Genomic DNA, 20,083 nt, shown 5'->3' on the forward strand with positions numbered 1-20,083 from the left:
ACATATTAATGAAATTATATAAATTAGGAAAATTAATATTAGGACAGCCTTTCTGAGGAGTGATTATTAACAAAGGTGAATGAACAAAAGTTAACATTTTAAAAAACTTAATACTAAATAATGAATGAAATGACATGAAATATTACAATATTGGTAGAGAGTTCCGGGACACCCTGTATAATAGCCATGTCATTGACACTTATTTAAATGTCACTTACAATTTTAAAATAGGCCAACGCCCCAACATAACAGGAATAGATACCATAACTATAGTTAAATAGTATATTGTTACGTGTGGGAACGCTCACCAAGATCACAGAAAATCCACCCCACTACACCACTGCCTATGTCTGATCTTGGGATAATAATATTGTGTATATTTCTGACTTTCGCGGTCTGCTTCAGCTAGTGACATGGGAATGTCATGAGTTATGATTGTATTCATGATTTTATTTCTAGTATATGTTCAATTTTTCTCTGTACCTCATTATGGAAGGGATTCTACAGCAGATTTTCGTATGCATTATTGTATGCACCTTGTAGTGAATAAAATACAACTAAACTTACCTCACATGATTTAATTTTTTAATATGTTTATTGTCATATGTTATTAGTAAATGCTCAGGTTTGTTTTGATGATATAATTCAAGCTGAAAATCTAAATGGAACTTTTGCATATCTCGATGACATCACGGTATGTGGAAATGATCAACGTGACCATGATGCAAACTTAGACAAATTTCTTGAAGCTGTCAAGAAATATGGCCTTACTATTAATGAGAACAAAAGCAGGTATTCGATAAAGTCAATAAACCTCTTGGGATATGAGATAAGTAATAAAACCATCCGGCCCGATCAAGATAGACTGAAACCATTACAGAATCTACCGCTGCCTACAGACACTGCTTCACTGAGAAGAACTATAGGTATGCTGTCTCACTACTCAAAGTGGGTCCCACATTACTCAGAAAAAGTACATTGTTTAATACAAACTAAAACGTTTCCAGTTTCATCTCAGGCTGCCGCAAGCTTTGAAAATCTGAAGCAAGAAATAATCAAATCAGCTATTTCTGCTATTGATGAGGATATCCCCTTTGATGTTGAAACTGATGCATCCGAGCATTCAATTGCAGCAAGCCTTTCCCAGAACGGTCGACCTGTTGCATTTTTCTCAAGAACCTTATCATCAAGTGAACAAAGACACTTTGCTGTTGACAAAGAAGCTTATGCTATTGTCGAAGCTCTGAAAATGTGGCGACATTTCCTTATTGGTCAACACTTCAAACTCATTACGGACCAAAACTCTGTGTCCTTCATGTTTGAAGTGATGGTCAAGCAACACTGAGGCGAACATCAAGAATCAGATATCCTCCATAATACCTGAAAGACTATTCTCTATTTAGGAGGGGAGAATGTAGTGAATAAAATACAACTAAACTTACCTCACATGATTTAATTGTTTAATATGTTTATTGTCATATGTTATTTGTAAATACTCAGCTTTGTTTATTATATTCCATTATAATGCAATTCCTTGTTCATAGTTAAGTTTTAAGATGAATTCTGTTCCCTTTATTCTGTTTGTAATTAATCTGGGGTTTTACTTTAATTACACACCTTAAAAGTCAGGTTTTATTCCAAAGAAATTTCCAAACTATGGGAAGGGTACCGGATAGGTAGCTTACTCACATGTATATAGAAATTAAAATCTATATATATAATATTTAATAGATTAGTTAAAATTCAGCTTACCATTTTCCAGCATGTAACATTTCAAATGCATCATTGATTTTTTCAAACGGGAGGACATTTGTGACAAACTCATCCAGTTTCAGCTTGCCAGCCAAATATTGGTCCACCAGCTTTGGCACGCTGTCTTTACTCTTCCAGCCTACAAGCAGCATTTTTGACCAGGTAATTTATAAATTAGTGTGTTAAACAAGTACTTCAAATTATTCTAGTTGATCTCGAATGGCATATTTATATTTTCCTTCATTAAGTGGTTGTCACCTTTTGTGATCATCTTAAGTGACGTAGATCTTTGAGGATGGTTTCATACAAAATGTTTATGAGTTTTCGCTTGTGTTACCAAAGGACTTTAACTATGCTTGTGATTAACTGACAAGTCCCTATGAACAACACCAAGGCAGGTAGTGTAATTGTAAGTCCACATCGTTTTCTTATGCCCAAAAATATGTGTTCAAAGTAATTTTAAATATCACAAAAAGTTGTGCATGGATATATCTGGCACTTACACATAACTTTCATTGGTAATCTATAATATGATTTAAATACCCCCGCCGCTGCAAACCTGCAGACTAAGCGAATTTCCATTTGCTTGATTGTATTTACACAAAAATGTCTCCTTAAAAATATCACATTTATTCCCTATTTAAATAACATTAATTTAACGAGTACCTACTTAGGTTTGCTGCAACAGGGAGGGTAAAATGTGTTTTTTTTTTGTAAAATGTTAATAGTTTAGAATGAAATGAATGCATTTTCCAAATTTGATCAAAATATGTTCATAAACAAGCAAACTACAACAGTTTACTTATTCTCCATAAGAATAACATGGGAATTTTAAATTTACAGTTTTTTGGAATTTTCTCCGTAACCATTAGGCGCATAATAACGCTTCAATATACTAAATTATTTGTTTTTTTAAGCTCTACAAAATGGTTTGGAAAGAAAATGTTAAATTTTAAGTTTTAAGGGTTAAAAATGGGAAAAACCAATTTTTACCCCATAAAACCCCCCATAAACACCTGTTCCCATAGTCCGATCATGCTGGTTCGCGAACTCGTTTGAATAAACGTGGGTTTACATGTTTGTACCAAATTTCATCAAAATCGGATGAGTTTTGCTTGAGTTATCGCGCTAACGGACACATATATAAATATATATATATATATATATATATGAATTTGAACGGATGGTGTATTTGGCCTCTAGGGACCTCAAAACGAAAAAGTAAATCGGTCCCGGGTCCAGGTCTTACCATGAGTACTACGGTAATAGATTATTCCCTATATGGGAAATTCGCTAAAAACTAAATCTTGACGATGCAATTGCAGGGCAAAGAAGAGATCCTGAAATTCAGAATGGATACTGATTTTGAAAGGTGTCATAATGAAGGTTTGGGGAAGTTATGGATCTAGATTACTCTTGAAGGAGAATACACAATCAGAACTTTTTGACAATTGAATGACAAATGACACTTGATTTGTACTAACCTCCAAAAGCAGTTCCTTTCCAGGTTCTGCCGGTGACCAGCTGGAAGGGGCGAGTAGCGATTTCCTGACCTGCTCCTGCTACCCCTACAATGACTGATACACCCCACCCCTTGTGACAAGCCTCCAAAGCTGCTCTCTGTAACATCACAGCAACAATGATAGTTTACAAGTTACAGAACCATTGTACAACATCTACTTCCCGGTCTTGTAGACTACGTTTGGACTAAATCTGCCTGTATGTTACAAAATAGTATCTAATTTATACTATTTATGGCTAACAATTCAACAGTTAAAATTTTTACATTTGCAATGCAGAAGATTACTTTGCAATTTATTTATACCAATGTTACAAATGTTAATTGTTTTTAGGGTTTCAACAACATTTTTAGTCCTAATCTAAAGTTGGTGTGTTGGTATGAGTCTTGACAACTGTTGTGACAATTCAAATACTCAGTAACAAACTTGCACAAATGGTGTCATAATGTATTTCCAACTTAATTACAAGTTGTGTCTACCTTATTTTTCCCAGTTCAACAACATTTTCGGGATGAAAGCTTATGTTTTTAATCTCAAAATTTTAAATGGTTTTTGAACACATCAAGTTATGAAAATTTAGCACATATTCTATAATATATAAAATTGAAATTTACCATTGTTTTGACATTTCCGACACACTCAAAAGTGTAGTCCAGCCCTCCATCTGTCATTTCAACAAGGACTTCTTGAGTTGGTCTCTCATGGTCCAGAGGGTTGACAAATTCTGTCACACCAAACTGTTTGGCTGAAACATGCAAGTGATATGGGTTTGATGACAACCAGTAAATCTATTGTATCACACTAGGCACACAGCAGTACATTGGTAAGTAAGACATTTTTATGTAAGTGTTTTCTAGAAATATGTGTACCCGTTGCTCGAATTCGAGCAATTTCTAAGTATTACAGCTGCGTTATTTTAAAACAAATGACAGTCATAATTTCTGATGACTTTAAAAGATTCGACTCAAAGATGGAAATACTCAAGATGTACACAACAGATCGATCAACATTGCTTGTAAATATCTTATTATTTTTCAAACGCTGATCTTGTTTTTTAGTGTTTTCTACAAACAGCCTTACTCATAGTCGCATTAGGTTGTCCATAATAACGATTATAAATATAAAAAAAAGAAGTTATTTCTATTTCTTTCCTTTGTGGTGTTCTATGACTTTCCTATGTTTCCATAGTCTGCAAATCGGCTCTTTCAATGAGAAATGCAGCACAGTGTTAATTCAGTTTTCGTTTTCTTTTTAGTATATCAAATTATCCAGGCTCTCTCGCTTTTTTCCATTATAATATTTACGCCAGCCCAAATTCAAATAGTAAATATTTCATTTCAACCAAGTCAGTAAATGTTTGTAGCAAACTGTTGATTACAATTAACATATGTCGTTCTTCTCACTTTTAATTTCTGACAACAGCTGGAGTTTAATAACAATGTTTGTTTCCAATGTTAATCTTATGGAGAAATACGAAAATTTAAAGGGCTCCAGGGCCTCACTCTCTAATTATTTCCCTAAAAAGAAAGGTTCCTGCACAACTTCACGTCATGCTCTTTCCAATGACACCAAAAACATGTCAATCGGTTCAGTAGTTTTGGAGGAGTAATTGTCACAAAAAACCTGCTTGAGTATTAAATAAGTACTAGTGTACATGTTGCTCGAAATCGAGCAATCACAAAGAAGGAGTTCCCCGTAATCACAATGTACTTAACAGTTCAATATAATCAACATTTCTTGTAAATATTTTATCATTTTTCAAAAGCTGATCTGGCTTTTAGTGTATTGTACAAATGTTTCCCACTTATAGCCGCAATAGGTTATCCATGGTGGTCTTTGTCAATGATAATGTAGTCTGCATGGTATCACCCATTGTCGCCAGTACGTTTACAAATTTCAGTATTTATTTTAATACAGTAGAACCTCTTTAATCTAAACTAATTGGGACTGGGGGTAGTTCAGATTATTGAATAGTTCGGATTACAGAACATGATGTTGTTTTTACTTAAGAATAGCTAAAATGTGGCTAAAATGGCTCTTAATTGTTACAGGAAGAGTGAAAAAATGCTTTATAAAGTATAATACAGTGTTTATTTAATACAGTAGTAAACATAGTACATAAACAGTACTGTAAATTACAATAGAAACAATTACGGTGCGTACGTATACAATAAATAACTACTGTACTGTGTATAGAGAACAGTTCCATGAGGAGTTCGGATTAGTGGACATTCGGATAACGGGGTTTCGGATTAAAGAGGTTCTACTGTAGCACCAAATAACCATTAACTACCTGATTTTCTGCATAATCTCTCTGTCACAATTTTAAATTAACATATGCTCTTCTTCTCACTTTTAATTTCTGACAACAGCTGGAGTTTCATAACAATGTTTGTTTCCCATGTTAATCTTATGGAGAAATACGAAACTTAAAAGGGCCCCAGGGCCTCACTCTCTCATTATTTCCCTAAAAAGAAAGTTTCCTGCAAAACTTCACGTTACACTCTTTCCAATGACACCAAAAATATGTCAATCGGTCCAGTAGTTTCGGAGGAGTAATTGTCACAAAAAACCTGCTTGCGTATTGAATAGTATAAAAAATAGATATATATGTAAAATTTAACAAGGGATTAACAAATATTTATCCTCGTTGACACGGTGTGTATAACCTCCATGGCTCCATTATACACCACAACAACTATTTTTATGAGGCAAAATGGGAAACTTCTTTTAACTAATATTGGTGGCTTGTTAATTTATGTACAGAGACTATCATCATCACAAGGGTGATAGACATGATATTTTCGGCTACTGGTAAAATAAGATTTCAAATATGAAGACTGTCATAGATAACAAAAGAAAATAGGAACTGTAGTTAACAGCTATCCTTGTTTAGATGTGGCAATGTTTGGACTCGGAGAAATTAACAGCAATCAGATGTTTTACAGTTTCAGCATGAAGACACAAACTAGCAGATATGGAGGATCAACTAAGATATTTAAATAAATTGATAAGGAACAAATTGATAAAATTAATTAATAAATTATTTTGTTGTTAGTTAGATAGGGTTGCAAGAGTAAAATAGGTACATGCAACAAAAAAAAAACAATCAAAGATAAGATTATAATATAGTTTTGAAAAGGAAAATACTAAAAGAATAGAGAGGAGACATCTAAATAGTGATGATGACAAAATGCAGACAGAATATAAACACCCTAATTCCAATATTGGTGTTTAGTTAATCTCCATTTTAAAATTCAAGACTAATTCCAAACTTTTCAAGACTTTTAAACAATTAGTGATTTGTCAATACCAACATTTTTGATTCTCGACATCGATACCTGAACAATCGATTCTCAATTCTTGATACCCCTAACATTTTCATTAGCTTTATTATACCAAATTTTCCATGTTACTATTCCAACTAGGTCTTTATACCATAAAGTATTTTATGGGTATTTTAAGGATAATGGGGCGTTTTTCAAGCAATAAAAACTAATATCTCCCACGATCATGTGAACATTATGATTATTTCCCACAATCGCAGCAAAATTCTGATTTCTGTCTTCCGCAATTGTGAAAAAAATTCTAATTATATCTCTTGCAGCCGTGTAGACATTGTCATCGACTCCCGCGGTCACAAAAGCGCCATCGTTGACTTGCACGATAGCGGAAAAATCTTTGCCATCTCTCCCTGTCATGTACACATTATCATCGTCTTCTGCGATCGCGACAACATTCTGCGCAATCGCAGCAAAATCATGAACATCTCTCACGGTTTTGGAAACTAGATCATCGTATTGTGTGATCCTGAAAAAAAATTAATATTTTATTCGATTTTACATGGTCCATAAAATACCTGACTGTGACAACAAAATAAAGACTAAATCCCAATTTTTCAAGACCATTTTGAAATTCAATACTAATTCCCGAAATTTCCGTTTTTCCCGACTACTAGACACCCTGACTATAACTGTTTATTCATGCTGAAATAAATTATCCACAAAAGTGTGTTTGATGAATGAGTTACTTGTCATGTTACTATTTTAGGATAGGCCTAAAGATGTAGCATTGAGCTCAAGGGCATTACTTTTCAGGATTTTTTGTTGTGAGGGTACTCAGCTTACCTGGATTGGAAAGAGTCTGATCCGCCTCAAAAAACACAGAACTTTACACTATCACTATACACAAAACATTATAATATTTCACTGTTCCTGAAATAAATATTGAAATATTCTAATAATTTTTTTTATGGAGTGAGTTTTAAAAGCTTTGTGTTTCTTGTGCCAGATTCGATTTTTTTCATTCACTATTCTCACAAAAAAATACTTATCACATTAATAGTTGATAGTAAACTATGACTCACAAAACCTTGCAGATAAATCATAATGTTTGATTTTGTTTAAGTTTTTTAATAGGATATGGTATTGAGTGACAAATAACATAATATAGTTGACTTATACCAGTTTCAAACTTGTCTGGGTTGATGTCCACTCCAATGATGCGTTTGGCGCCAGCAGCCTGACAACCCAGAGCCACAGCCAGACCCACGGCACCGAGACCCCAGATAGCACAGTTGGACCCAGCCTCTACCTACCAACAAACTGTATTAAATACAAGACATAACATAATGATGCATTTGGCACCAGCAGCTTGACAACCCAGAGCCACAGCCAGACCCACAGCGCCGTGACCCCAGATAGCACAGTTGGACCCAGCCTCTACCTACCAACAAACTGTATTAAATACAAGACATAACATAATGATGCATTTGGCACCAGCAGCTTGACAACCCAGAGCCACAGCCAGACCCACAGCGCCGTGACCCCAGATAGCACAGTTGGACCAAGCCTCTACCTGCCAACAAACTGTATTAAATACAAGACATAACATAATGATGCATTTGGCACCAGCAGCTTGACAACCCAGAGCCACAGCTAGACCCACAGCGCCGTGACCCCAGATAGCACAGTTGGGCCCAGCCTCTACCTGCCAACAAACTGTATTAAATACAAGACATAACATAATGATGCATTTGGCACCAGCAGCTTGACAACCCAGAGCCACAGCTAGACCCACAGCACCGTGACCCCAGATAGCACAGTTGGACCAAGCCTCTACCTACCAACAAACTGTATTAAATACAAGACATAACATAATGATGCATTTGGCACCAGCAGCTTGACAACCCAGAGCCACAGCCTGACCCACAGCGCCGTGACCCCAGATAGCACAGTTGGGCCCAGCCTCTACCTGCCAACAAACTGTATTAAATACAAGACATAACATAATGATGCATTTGGCACCAGCAGCTTGACAACCCAGAGCCACAGCCTGACCCACAGCGCCGTGACCCCAGATAGCACAGTTGGACCAAGCCTCGACCTGCCAGCAAACTGTACTATTAATAAATTGAGGTGGTGTCTGTCTGACTGGCCGGTTGTCATGACAAAAATACTAATCCAATATAGCCAAAATTAACCACAAAAATGTTCTATATATCTAGGAACGTCATAGGCCTATTCACTTCCTTGTGTTTCCTTCGGGCTTCACCCCATGGATATCCATATTTTTGAGGTGGAGTTTTTAAAAGTAAATATTGATTGGTCACCATGGCATGATGAGAAAACTCATTATGTTTATCTTTGCTTTGACATTTCAATGTAAACAAGAATAACTGCAAAATGTGTGTATTTCACAATTTCAGACAGCTGATTAAATATATTTAATTAAATATATAATTAATCAATAAAGGGGATACTCAAGGAATGGATGCTCCAACATATATGCATGTTCAACTAAACATTGAAGCACCGACTGTGGAAGAAGTACAGGAAACTGTAATGGGTCAAAAATTACCATGGGGTAATATTTCACGATCATCCCAAATACGTTGATTTGTTTCACAAAAAGGCCGCGACGAACGCTGGACCTAGTGACGTCATATGGAGGGGATGACCGTAATTCTCAACCCCAAAGCCAGGGGCGGTAGGAGAGAACCGCAAGAGAAGCGCCCTGAGACAGTCAGTCGTCCATCAACCACGAAACGTTCGCTACACGACTCCCTACGTACCAATATCTGGCGATAGCCGATATTAAAATCACGAGACGATACGAACACTGGTAAGAGTAGAGCCACGTGATAATGCTCTATTTATTTACCAGTAACGTTTAATATAATTATTTGAAGTTATATTTCGTATGCGTCTATTTCACATGTTCAAGGAAGGATTCTAAGCACAAGAGTAAGTGTAGATTCTGTCTTACACGAGGCTTTGGTTGTTACCAAGCATTATAACCGTTTTATTATTACAATTTGTGTTATAAACACCACGTTATATCGACCGAATAATTTTTTTCCTATTTTTAGAGGGGAAGACTGTAATATATTCACACTAGCTTTGCCCTGTTTAACTTCTTAATTTTCAAGATGAGCTCGTTCGCATAGCTCAATCAAGTCCTGATTGAAGTTTGTTTGCTACGCTTACTCACCTTTAGGTTGGAGCTCGTTCGCTAGCTACGCTCACTCACCTTTTGGTTGCAAGCTGTTGTCATAAATGTAAAAAAATAATAGTGCTGCACCCTGTGGTAAACCTATTAACTCTTTAATGCTATTGAACATCACAGAATCAACTTGTTTAGTTGAACCAGCTGTTAAGATTCTTTAATTCCATTTAAATATAAGTACTCATAAGGTTAACATGGGAAACTCCAGATCCACTGGGGCAGAGCTCAAGAGTCCGATCAGAATAAAAACTACTTAGTTTTCCTATTTAATGCCCAAAGAATCGGTGTACCGAATTTCAGCCTCCTAGGTAAATGGGAAGTGGGAGAATTAGTGATGAGTGAGTGAGTGAGTCAGTGAGGGCTTTGCCTTTTATAAGTATAGATTACCTGGCTCTTTTAAACAATTATCTCAATCACCTTTAAAATTTTTATGTCTATGTTTACATTTTGTATTTTTTCTATGATTATTAAATTCAGATTTGTTCTAACATTTTAAAGAATCACTTTTATTACTTTAAAAAGTGAAATATGTTTGATGGACATACGGAACGGGGATGACGCTGATGGTCACAAAGCAGCACCTAGACTGTGCAGCAGCTATTTTTGAATTTTCTGACTGAATTATTTTCTTCCTACTTGATAATTTGACTAGCCTTAGGAATTGCATTTAGTACTTCACTAGAAGTATGATTTCTGTATTTGTCATGAATTTCTGGATTCTGAGCCATTTCTAGAGCTAGAGATTGATTCATAGCATCTAAGTTCTAATTTTTTGTTTTCCATGAGCTGTTGTCGAATGTCAGCATATAGTAAACCATTTACCGTTAGTGAGTCGGTGGCTCAGTCGGTAGCGTCGCGGACTTCGGGCCCAAGGCAGCGATGTCGTGGGTTCGGATCCTGGTCACTGCCACTAAAATTTATCAGTACAGTTCACCTTTGTACTGTACCGGCTCACTCCTTGCTTTGCTGTAAACGATCCACGCACGGGCGCTTAGTCTATGTGGATGGGCAAATGCAAGGTTAAAAGAGACCGCCAACCTCTTTATTAAAAAAAAAATTATGAATGCATCTCGTTCGTATATAGTCACATCGGTTTTGTTCTGAAGTTACAGGTTTGATTCCACCGTCTTTACTTAATGATTTCAAAGCTTGGACATATTCTAATCAAGCTGGTTAAATTAATTTCAAATGAATTCTTTGATCAAAACTGTTAAGCAAGATGAAAATTCAAATTGCAATCTATGTATATGGCACTATTGTATTTCTTAAAGAAATCTCAATAAAGAAAATTGATTTGATTGATTATTGTTGAATGTTTTCATTTGAATTCTGTTTTCTCATAGCTAGTTTGTGTCTTGCAAAAATTATGTTAGGAGATTTGCAATAGGCCTATATCTCTTTTAATGTTTTGATAGCTTCTTTGAATGTTGAATATTCTTCAATAATAATAAAATGTCTTATTGATTAGTACTTTCAAAACATCTTCATTTGAAACTTTAGCAATGTCAACATAGTTACCTATGGAAAGTTTTAATCCAGTGAGAAAATTCTTTTTTTACTGTTGGAGAATCCAGATTGATGTTTGGAAGTTGTGGTTTTAAATTTTTCTCCATTTCATTTATTTTACTAAAATTAATTTTTGAAATAATAAAGAAACCTTTTACAAATTCCAAGGCTTTATTTGAGTAAAAACCAATATTACAGAATAACACAAATAAACAAGTTAAATTTGCATAATAACCAGTAGTGATGGTCAAAACCAGAAATTTTGAATCTCAAAACCGAAACCGAAACTTTTTTAGCTGGCTACAAAGGTCAAGGTTACAAAAAAATACACATAATCATAAAATGTTAAGTATGCAATCAAAACTGAAAGAGATCGACTCCTGACCGTGACAGAACATAAATATGTGAATGTGACTGATAATCTTAAAACCCAATACAACATAATTTTTCATAAACAAAAACAACCAACAAAAAAAATTAAACTTCTAACACCAACATAAATACCAACATGAATAGGTATTAGATTAATTAGAACATTTAGTGGTCAATATATCTTTGTGTTTAGTAAATATTGATGTGAAACTGAATTGTACCAGTAATAGTATTTAAGATACCTTTTGAAGTTCAGAATAAACTTTACTTGTTTCATTACTGTTAATGGTGATGTTTGCTCTGTTTCTACCAGATTGTTTGGAAACAGCATTGAAAACAATAACAATGGCACAAAAAATGTCAGCAGTTTAAAAAATAAAACTGCCAAAATCTTCAATTTCAAAACTTTTGAATCTCGAAACTTGGTGATCGAATCTCGAAACCGAAACTCTTCCTAAGTTTTGATGGTTTTGAGATTTGAGATTCGGTTTTGACACATCACTAATAACCAGGACATCTGATCAAAGTATAATATCAAGGATATTATCACACTATCGTAAGATCTGTCTTTCTTTCTGGAGCTGAAACCTGGTTTATGAATAAATACCCCCGCTGCAGCAAACCTGCCGACTTAGCGAATTTCCATTTGCCTGGATCGATTTTCAATTAATCTATTAAATTAACATTTATGTTTAACGAGTACCTAGGTTAGCTGCTACAGGGAAACTAATAAAGTTTGTTTTTTATTAAAATATCGATAGCTTAGTATGAAATAAATAAATCTGCCAAGTTTGATCAAAATATATCCATAAACAAGCCAACTACAACATATTATAATATTCTCCATAAGAATAACATGGGAATTTTAAATTAAAAATTTTTGGAATTTTCAACGTAACCAATCACCGTACAAAAACACTTTGATATACTAAATTATTTGTTTTTTTAAGCTCTTTAAAAAGGTCTGGAGAAAAATGGATAAATTTTGTGTTTTAAGGGTAAAAAATGAGAAAAACCCATTTTTACCCCATAAAACCCCGTAAAACCCCGTTCCCATGGTCCGATCATGCTGGTTCGCGAACTCATTCAAGTTTATCCCGCCTTACACCTTCAAACCAAATTTTATCAAAATCGGACAAAAATTACTCAAGTTATCGTGCGGATGGTCACATATATATATATATAGATATATATATACATATATAAAAATTTGAAAGAATGGTGTTTTTGGCCTCTGGGGACATCAAAATGAAAAAGTAAATCGGTCCCGGGCCTAGGTCTTACCATGAGACCTACGGTAATAGCTACTTCCCTATAGGGAAATTCGCTAAAACACAGAGAAAAAACTAATTACCTTTGAAAAGAAAGTCTGGCGCAAAATCTATGGCCCTACTAAAGAAGGAGACGTATGGAGAATTAAACATAATCAGGAACTAAGAGATATGTTCAAGGAGCCTTAATCGCAGAGGCTAAAAGCAGCTTCGCTGGCCTGGCCGCATCATTAGAAGAGAGGAAACAAGCACATTGTATATAATATGGAAAAGTGATCCACTGAGGAGAAGACCATGAGGGAGACCGAGGAAACGCTGGATGGATGAAGTAAAGAAGGATATGACCAGGATGGAAGTCAATGAAGATACCGCAAGAGACAGGACGACGTGGAGGCAGTGTGTTGGTGACCCCAAGTACCACTTGGTGTAGAAATGGCCATGGGAGTAAGAGTAAGTAAATAATTTAATATATTTTACGTCATACTAAACAGAAACAGGTACTTTTCCATCCGTATTGATAGGCTGGAAAGTTGCCCTTTGCCATGCCTACACACGGAAAAGTAACCCCCTACTCTTATAGTACATTTCAATACTAGTCACGAAAGTGACCCATTTCGGGGTGAGATAGTGTTTTACATGCGAGTCGAAATGGGACTTTCATGACGAGTATTGAACGATACTTTTTATCATGATAAAAAAAACTTCATCAAACTTATAAAAACCATGGCAGCTTCAGTTGTAGCCTAACTTTGTTGATGTCAAGCAAAGTATTGTTTGTGTAGCAAAAGTAATGTTTATGTCAGGAAAAGTCAGCTGATCACTATTTGTTTTTGGTGTATGGAAATTGACGATTTTCTAAGATCTCAGCTGTATGCAAATGGGCTATTTTCGAATACACGGTGATAAAAAAGCTTTATACCGTCCACTTAGTCAGCTGATGAAATAAACAGCTGATTGCAACAGCCTATTGTATTTTCTGAAATATACAAAATATTATAATTTATGTATGTCCTAAATAAAATGTGTTATGAGTTTAAAATGTACTAATTTTTCTATATAATATGATGTAAAGTATCGTACCTTACTCGTCTGGTAAGCTTTACAGTACTCGCACGAAAATCCCGCCTTGCTCGTACGGTAAAACACCCCTTATTGGGCTAGTAACGTAATATACTATTTCACTACACTGCTGTGAAATGACCTGTTTTTGTTATATGTTCATCACCTGTGAAAATTCATCATTACATTGTGTACTACGGAAAAAGCATGTTTAAACTATACGAAAGTAGTGTTTACTATCTTTTAGCGAATTTCCCATAGGGAATAAGCTATTACCCGTAGGTCTCATGGTAAGACCTGGACTCGGGGCCGATTTACTTTTTCATTTTGATGTCCCCAGAGGCCAAAAACACCATCCGTTCAAATTCATATATATATATGTATATATATATATATATATATGTGTGTGTGTGTGTGTCCGTCAGCACGATAACTCGAACAAAAATTATCCGATTTTGATGAAATTTGGTATAAACATGTAAACCTACATTTATATGAACGAGTTCGCGAACCAGCATGATCGGACCATGGGAACAGGGGCTTATGGGGGGTTTCATGGGGTAAAAATGGGAATTTCCCATTTTTGACCCTAAAAACATAAAATTTTGGAATTTTTTCCCAACCGTTTTGTAGAGCTTAAAAAAGTAAATAATTTAGTATATTGAAGCATTGTTGTATGCCTAATGGTTACGGAGAAAATTCAAAAAAGTGCAAATTTAAAATTCCCATGTTATTCATATGGAAAAAATGAAAACTGTTGTGGTTTACTTGTTTATATTGATAAAATTTGGCAAATTTATTTATTTCATCCTATACTATGAAATCACACAACAAGGTGGCTCAACTCCTAGTACAGAAAGCCTTGAGGCCAAGTCACACCGAACCGACAACTATTTCCGCTCAGGTAACTAAACTGGCGTTATTTAATACACTTTATGGTGATATACAAAAATTCTTCCATACTATGCATTAAGCTTAGTGGGTGACTCATGGTCAAAACCCAGAGCAGCCGAGCGATAGTTGTAGTTGTAGCGATAGTAGTCCATGTATACAAATTATATATATAATTTGGTAATTGTAATTGGCTGGACTTATGGTCGAAAAACACTTTTTACCTTCCCTGTAGCAGCAAACCTAAGCACTCGTTAAATCTAATGTTATTTAAATTGAGAATAAATATGTCTTATACATGGAAAATTTTTAGTAAAAATGTAATCAGACAAGTTGAAATTCGCTTAGTCTGCAGGTTTGCTGCGGCGGGGGTATTTTGGATTTAGCCGACGTAAACAAGATGTTATTGTTTTGTCAACTGTTTCAACTTTCAACAACCAAAACTGTACAACCAAAGTAAATATTAACTAACTTTAATTGAAGGCATAACCTAAAAAATTCTATAATTTTTGTAATGTTCCTAACCGTAATAAAGAAATATCCGATGCCTGTTTTGATTAAAAAAATAATTAGTCTTTGTTTGTAGTGTAGCATAAAGTAACGTACAAAACACGAGTGAAAGTGGGTCTATCTATACATATTCTCGACCATTTAAAGTGCTCTATAAGTCTCAAACATGTCTCAAATATGTAATGACTCACTTTCTACTCTTGTTATGAAATATATTATTACACAACTATGTGGTAGGGTTATTTTTATTTAATATCATATTTTTACCATGGATTATTTTTTGTTGGTGCTGCTAAATATCACCCAGCTGATATAAATGGCCCTGGAAGTAAGTAAGTACCTATACCAATCTTTTTATGTTGCTCAATTTTTATTTTTAAATTGTTAAATCCTGCAATTTCCAAAAATTTTTTGTTTGTTCATAATGTACCTACTTGTTGCTTAAATGTATGTACCTCTAACACTTTGATATAATCCCACACCTTTCCCCAGTCTAGACCGTTACCCCTTCTGTCATTCTCCCATCAATTGATAACACTGTGGCTAAATATGTAAATCTTTTAACTAACTTAATCGGTTCCCCCTGTACTTTTTAAAAGTTGTTCCAACCCTCCATCTCTTTCAATCATTGTTATAAAATACAACAAAATTATGTAGGAATATCACCTGGTAAGCCTAAAATTATACAGTCCAACCTCAGTATAACGAATCTGAAGGGACCGAACTGAATATTCGTTATATCAAGGATTTCGTTAAAAAAATGAGGTTCGTTATATAGAGGTTAGGTTTGCAGGCATTTCGCTAAGTCGAGGTTCAGAACCAGCGTCGGTCAATATAGGCCGGGATTTCACCTCATTAAAACACAATTAAATTTGCATAGGCTACAATACTTTACAGTACAGTGTTCATTGTACAGTAGAACCTTATGTATCCAATAGTAAATGGTAGAACCTAAATTATCCGGCATAATAAAGGTGAGGGATCTTGAATAGGCCTATTGCGCAATCATGACAATGGGCATTGACCTTGGTACAGGTTAAAAACTGTAAGTTTAAAATCACAGCTTGTTCTAACCCTCCTAAAACCTAGCCAAACACTACATTGCGTAGTCATAAACCATGTAAAAAATAAAACAAAACAGTAGAAAGTTTTGTAAGCTACTGACTGCTCCGTGATAGGCTGGTAGGCTACTTACAGTACAGTACTGATTTATCACAACAGAGGAATGTCAATAATAATCATTAACTATAGCATTGGTGTTGCTAGTTGAAACAAATCGTATTGAAAACAATAAATTATTAGATAAGTCATTATAAAAGTGCATATTCATAGCCAACTTAAAGATAGTAAAAACACTCGTAAATTAAGGAATGTTAAAATAACGATGTTGCTATTCTTTCTCTTTGCTTTTGTTTTTATATTCTTTCTTAGATTTCTCTTTATCCAAAAATTGTACAATTCACCATATTTACTTATCACCCAATCACAGCTTACTAACCATTACGTCGTCATCAGTCCTCCAGTGAATGAAATCAGTTCTCAGTTCCAACATTGCGTGCGCAGCGACAGCAGACAGAGATATGTGTTTAAAACGGAGCAGACGAATGTTAGCGCAAGCGATGACGTCACCTTTCCATTTAATTTGATAAAGAAACAGATTTTCCAAAAACAATACTGGGGTGGGGGATTTGTTATATCAAGGGAAAGACGTAGACAATTCGTTATGCAGAGGTTAAATTCGCAATGTAGAGGTTTTGACAATGATAAATTCGTTATATTGAGGTGTCTTATTTTAGCCGAAATCACGAAAAATTTGTTAAATCAAGGTAGTTGTTATGGTTTGTTCGTTATGTAGAGGTAAAATATACATAGTCTCTTAAGGAGAGTTCTAGGGGATTCAAAAAAATTCGTTATATCAAGGAATTCGTTATATTGAGGTTCATTATATCAAGGTTAGACTGTAGTTAGTTTAGAAAGATGTAGGTAAGCACGTGATAGTGTTGAAAGCTTATAAGGAAAACTCACAATACTAGAGGAAGTTTGTTGGTTACCTTGGCAGTGTTGAGAGCAGCACCGTAGCCAGTAGGAACACCACAACCCAGCAGACAAGCCTTCTCTAGAGGAGCTGCATCTGATATCTGATACAACACAAAACAACAGATTTTAGCAGCAAAACACTGACACAAAAAACCCCTTTCTCATGTTATGAGTATGAGCATTATTATGGGAGTTATAGTGCCTACAAATATATACACCAATACGGTGCAATTGCACCCCCCTGGCAAAAAAAAGAAATCAATTTAATACCCATAATGTTCTTTAATCACTTGGGTTTTAAAAATTTTATGTATGTTTAATGGTCATTTCTATTTCTACAAAATGTTTTAAATTGATGTTTTAAATTTTTGTTTAACTCAAATAAGTAGTTGATTCACAGATTTACCATTCTTTATTCTTTAACAAAACTATTCAGAAAACAAAATATCAACTTTTTGGCTGTTATCTAGGCTTTATTCAGCTGTAAATTTATTTTTACTTATAATTTGGCTTGTGGATTTAACCATATAAATTATACATAATAACTTCGAATAGCTTTTTAATCTTTAATGTTGGCATAAAAACTATGACTTTTACCCTCCTTGATGCACAATATACTATTTTGTTTTGGTTGGTTCTATGTGTTACCAAATAGCGTAGAAATATGTTTTAAAACATTAAATTTTCAGAGATTTTCCTGGGGAAGGCCCCGGTCCCCCCAGACGTTTGTTGGATCTATATATTGCACCCTCCTGTTCTAAATCCTGCGGGCGCCCATGAGATAATACTAATAGCTACTTCCCATGCAAAGAATTGTTAAAACAATCTTTAAGCTTAATGCTTTTTGAATGAATATGTTCAAATAATTAGTAAAAATAATAAAACCTTACAGCAAAACATAATTTGAATCAAGAAGTTTATTCTGACCAAGAGAAGCACCTCACATTAAAATTTCAAATCTCTTAAATTTTAGGGCTGGTCAAAAATTGCTAACAATAACATGAAATGACACAATGATTGAAACAATTGAAAGGACTTTGCTCTTACCTTGCACAAAGATATTTCTGCCACCACAGTGAATTCACTAAAGGTGGAACAGCCCATGAAGTGGAATAGTGGTTTGCCCTTACAGGTAAATCTTGATGTCCCATCAGGCATCACACCTTGTCCCTGTTAAGGATAACACAAAAGAACATAAATAATACTAGGTGAACAATGCAGTTGTCTGCTTGCAATATTGAGCAGAGCTACCATATTAATCCATACTTTACCAAAATCAATGCTACATTTGCTTCACATAAATGGGATGTCTACTTGCAATATCTAAAGTCAATGGTTAATTTGGTTCTTATAAATTTATTGTCTATTTGCAGTATCCAAAGTCAAGTGTGTAATGGTTTTACATTAATGAAATGCCTATTTGCAGTATCCAAAGTCAATGGTAACTCTGTTTTACTTATACAGAATGCAAAGTCAATGGTACATTAGGTTCACATCCATGTGATGGCTACTTGCAGTATCCAAAGTCAATGGTTTAATGGTTTTACATAAATTAATGGAATGCCTATTTGCAGTACTGTATTCAATGTCAATCACGTCTGGTTCACGTCAATGCGGTAAGACCTAAACCTAATGGCAGTGTAAGAATATGCATTGATCCTTCAGCTTTAAACAACCATTTACAGAGAGAAAATAACGTTTTTAATACTGTTGAGGACTTACTTGGATGTCTAGGGAATTCCAAATGGTATTCAAAATTAGATGCTAATTCGGGGTTTTGGCAAATACCGCTAGATGAGGGTTCCTCAAAATTGACAACATTTATAACACCATTTGGTAGATTTTGTTTTAAAAGACTTCCCTTCGGAATTTCAACAGCCCCGGAAATATTTTGTAACAGGATGAAAAGTATTATTGGAGACATCCCAGGAATTTTGTGTTATATGGATGATATTTTAATTACCGGAGAAAGTAAACCCGAGCATGACAGCAGACTAGACCAAGTGTTACAAGAATTGGAAAAAGAAGGAGTTACCTTAAATGACAAGTGTGAAATAGGAAAAACAAAGATTTCATTCTTAGGTCACATTATTTCTTCTGGTATGATTCAAGCAGATCCCAAACACTTACAAGCAATAATCGATTTCCCCACACCCAGTGATGTGGGAAGTGTTAGGAGATTTCTAGGGATGTTGAATCATGTCGGAAAATTCATAGAAAACCTTGCTGATATCGTTCAACCACTGAGGGAACTACTAAATAAAGATAGGGCTTTTGTTTGGGGTCCTAGTCAAGAACAATCATTTAAAACAGCCTTAAAGAGTTTACAAACAACTCCTGCCTTAATACCATTCAATTTGAAAAGGAGAACTATAATTTCGGCCGATTCATCAGCTTATGGTTTGGGTGCAACACTTTTGCAAGAACATCAAGGACATTTAAAACCTGTGGCCTACGCATCAAAGAGCTTAACACCGACTCAACAGAAATATGCACAAATTGAAAAGGAGGCTTATGCAATAGTATGGGCATGTGAACGTTTCAAAAATTTTATAACAGGATTGAAGTTTCAAATTCAAACTGATCATAGACCTCTGATTCCTCTTTTAAGTAGTAAGGGTTTGGATGAACTGCCGCTAAGAGTTCAGAGATTTAAAA

The 20,083-nt window shown here is 34.9% G+C and overlaps 1 protein-coding gene across 1 annotated transcript in view; it reads right to left on the minus strand.

Moving 5' to 3' along the window:
* The window catches only part of LOC128983478 (alcohol dehydrogenase class-3), a 35,961-nt gene that overhangs the window by 2,304 nt on the left and 13,574 nt on the right, over nucleotides 1-20,083 (minus strand). The window contains exons 4-9 of the mRNA XM_054402776.1: nucleotides 18,473-18,595; nucleotides 17,440-17,526; nucleotides 7,736-7,865; nucleotides 3,887-4,017; nucleotides 3,237-3,372; nucleotides 1,753-1,891 (exon numbers count right to left, since the gene is read on the minus strand). Coding sequence (XP_054258751.1) covers nucleotides 1,753-1,891; nucleotides 3,237-3,372; nucleotides 3,887-4,017; nucleotides 7,736-7,865; nucleotides 17,440-17,526; nucleotides 18,473-18,595 — 746 coding nt within the window. The remainder of the gene's footprint in view (nucleotides 1-1,752; nucleotides 1,892-3,236; nucleotides 3,373-3,886; nucleotides 4,018-7,735; nucleotides 7,866-17,439; nucleotides 17,527-18,472; nucleotides 18,596-20,083) is intronic.

Source organism: Macrosteles quadrilineatus, unplaced genomic scaffold, assembly GCF_028750875.1.
Source record: "Macrosteles quadrilineatus isolate MER2022 unplaced genomic scaffold, UCM_ALF_1.0 Scaffold_1__1_contigs__length_201487025, whole genome shotgun sequence".
NCBI classification, from domain to species: Eukaryota; Metazoa; Arthropoda; class Insecta; order Hemiptera; family Cicadellidae; genus Macrosteles; species Macrosteles quadrilineatus.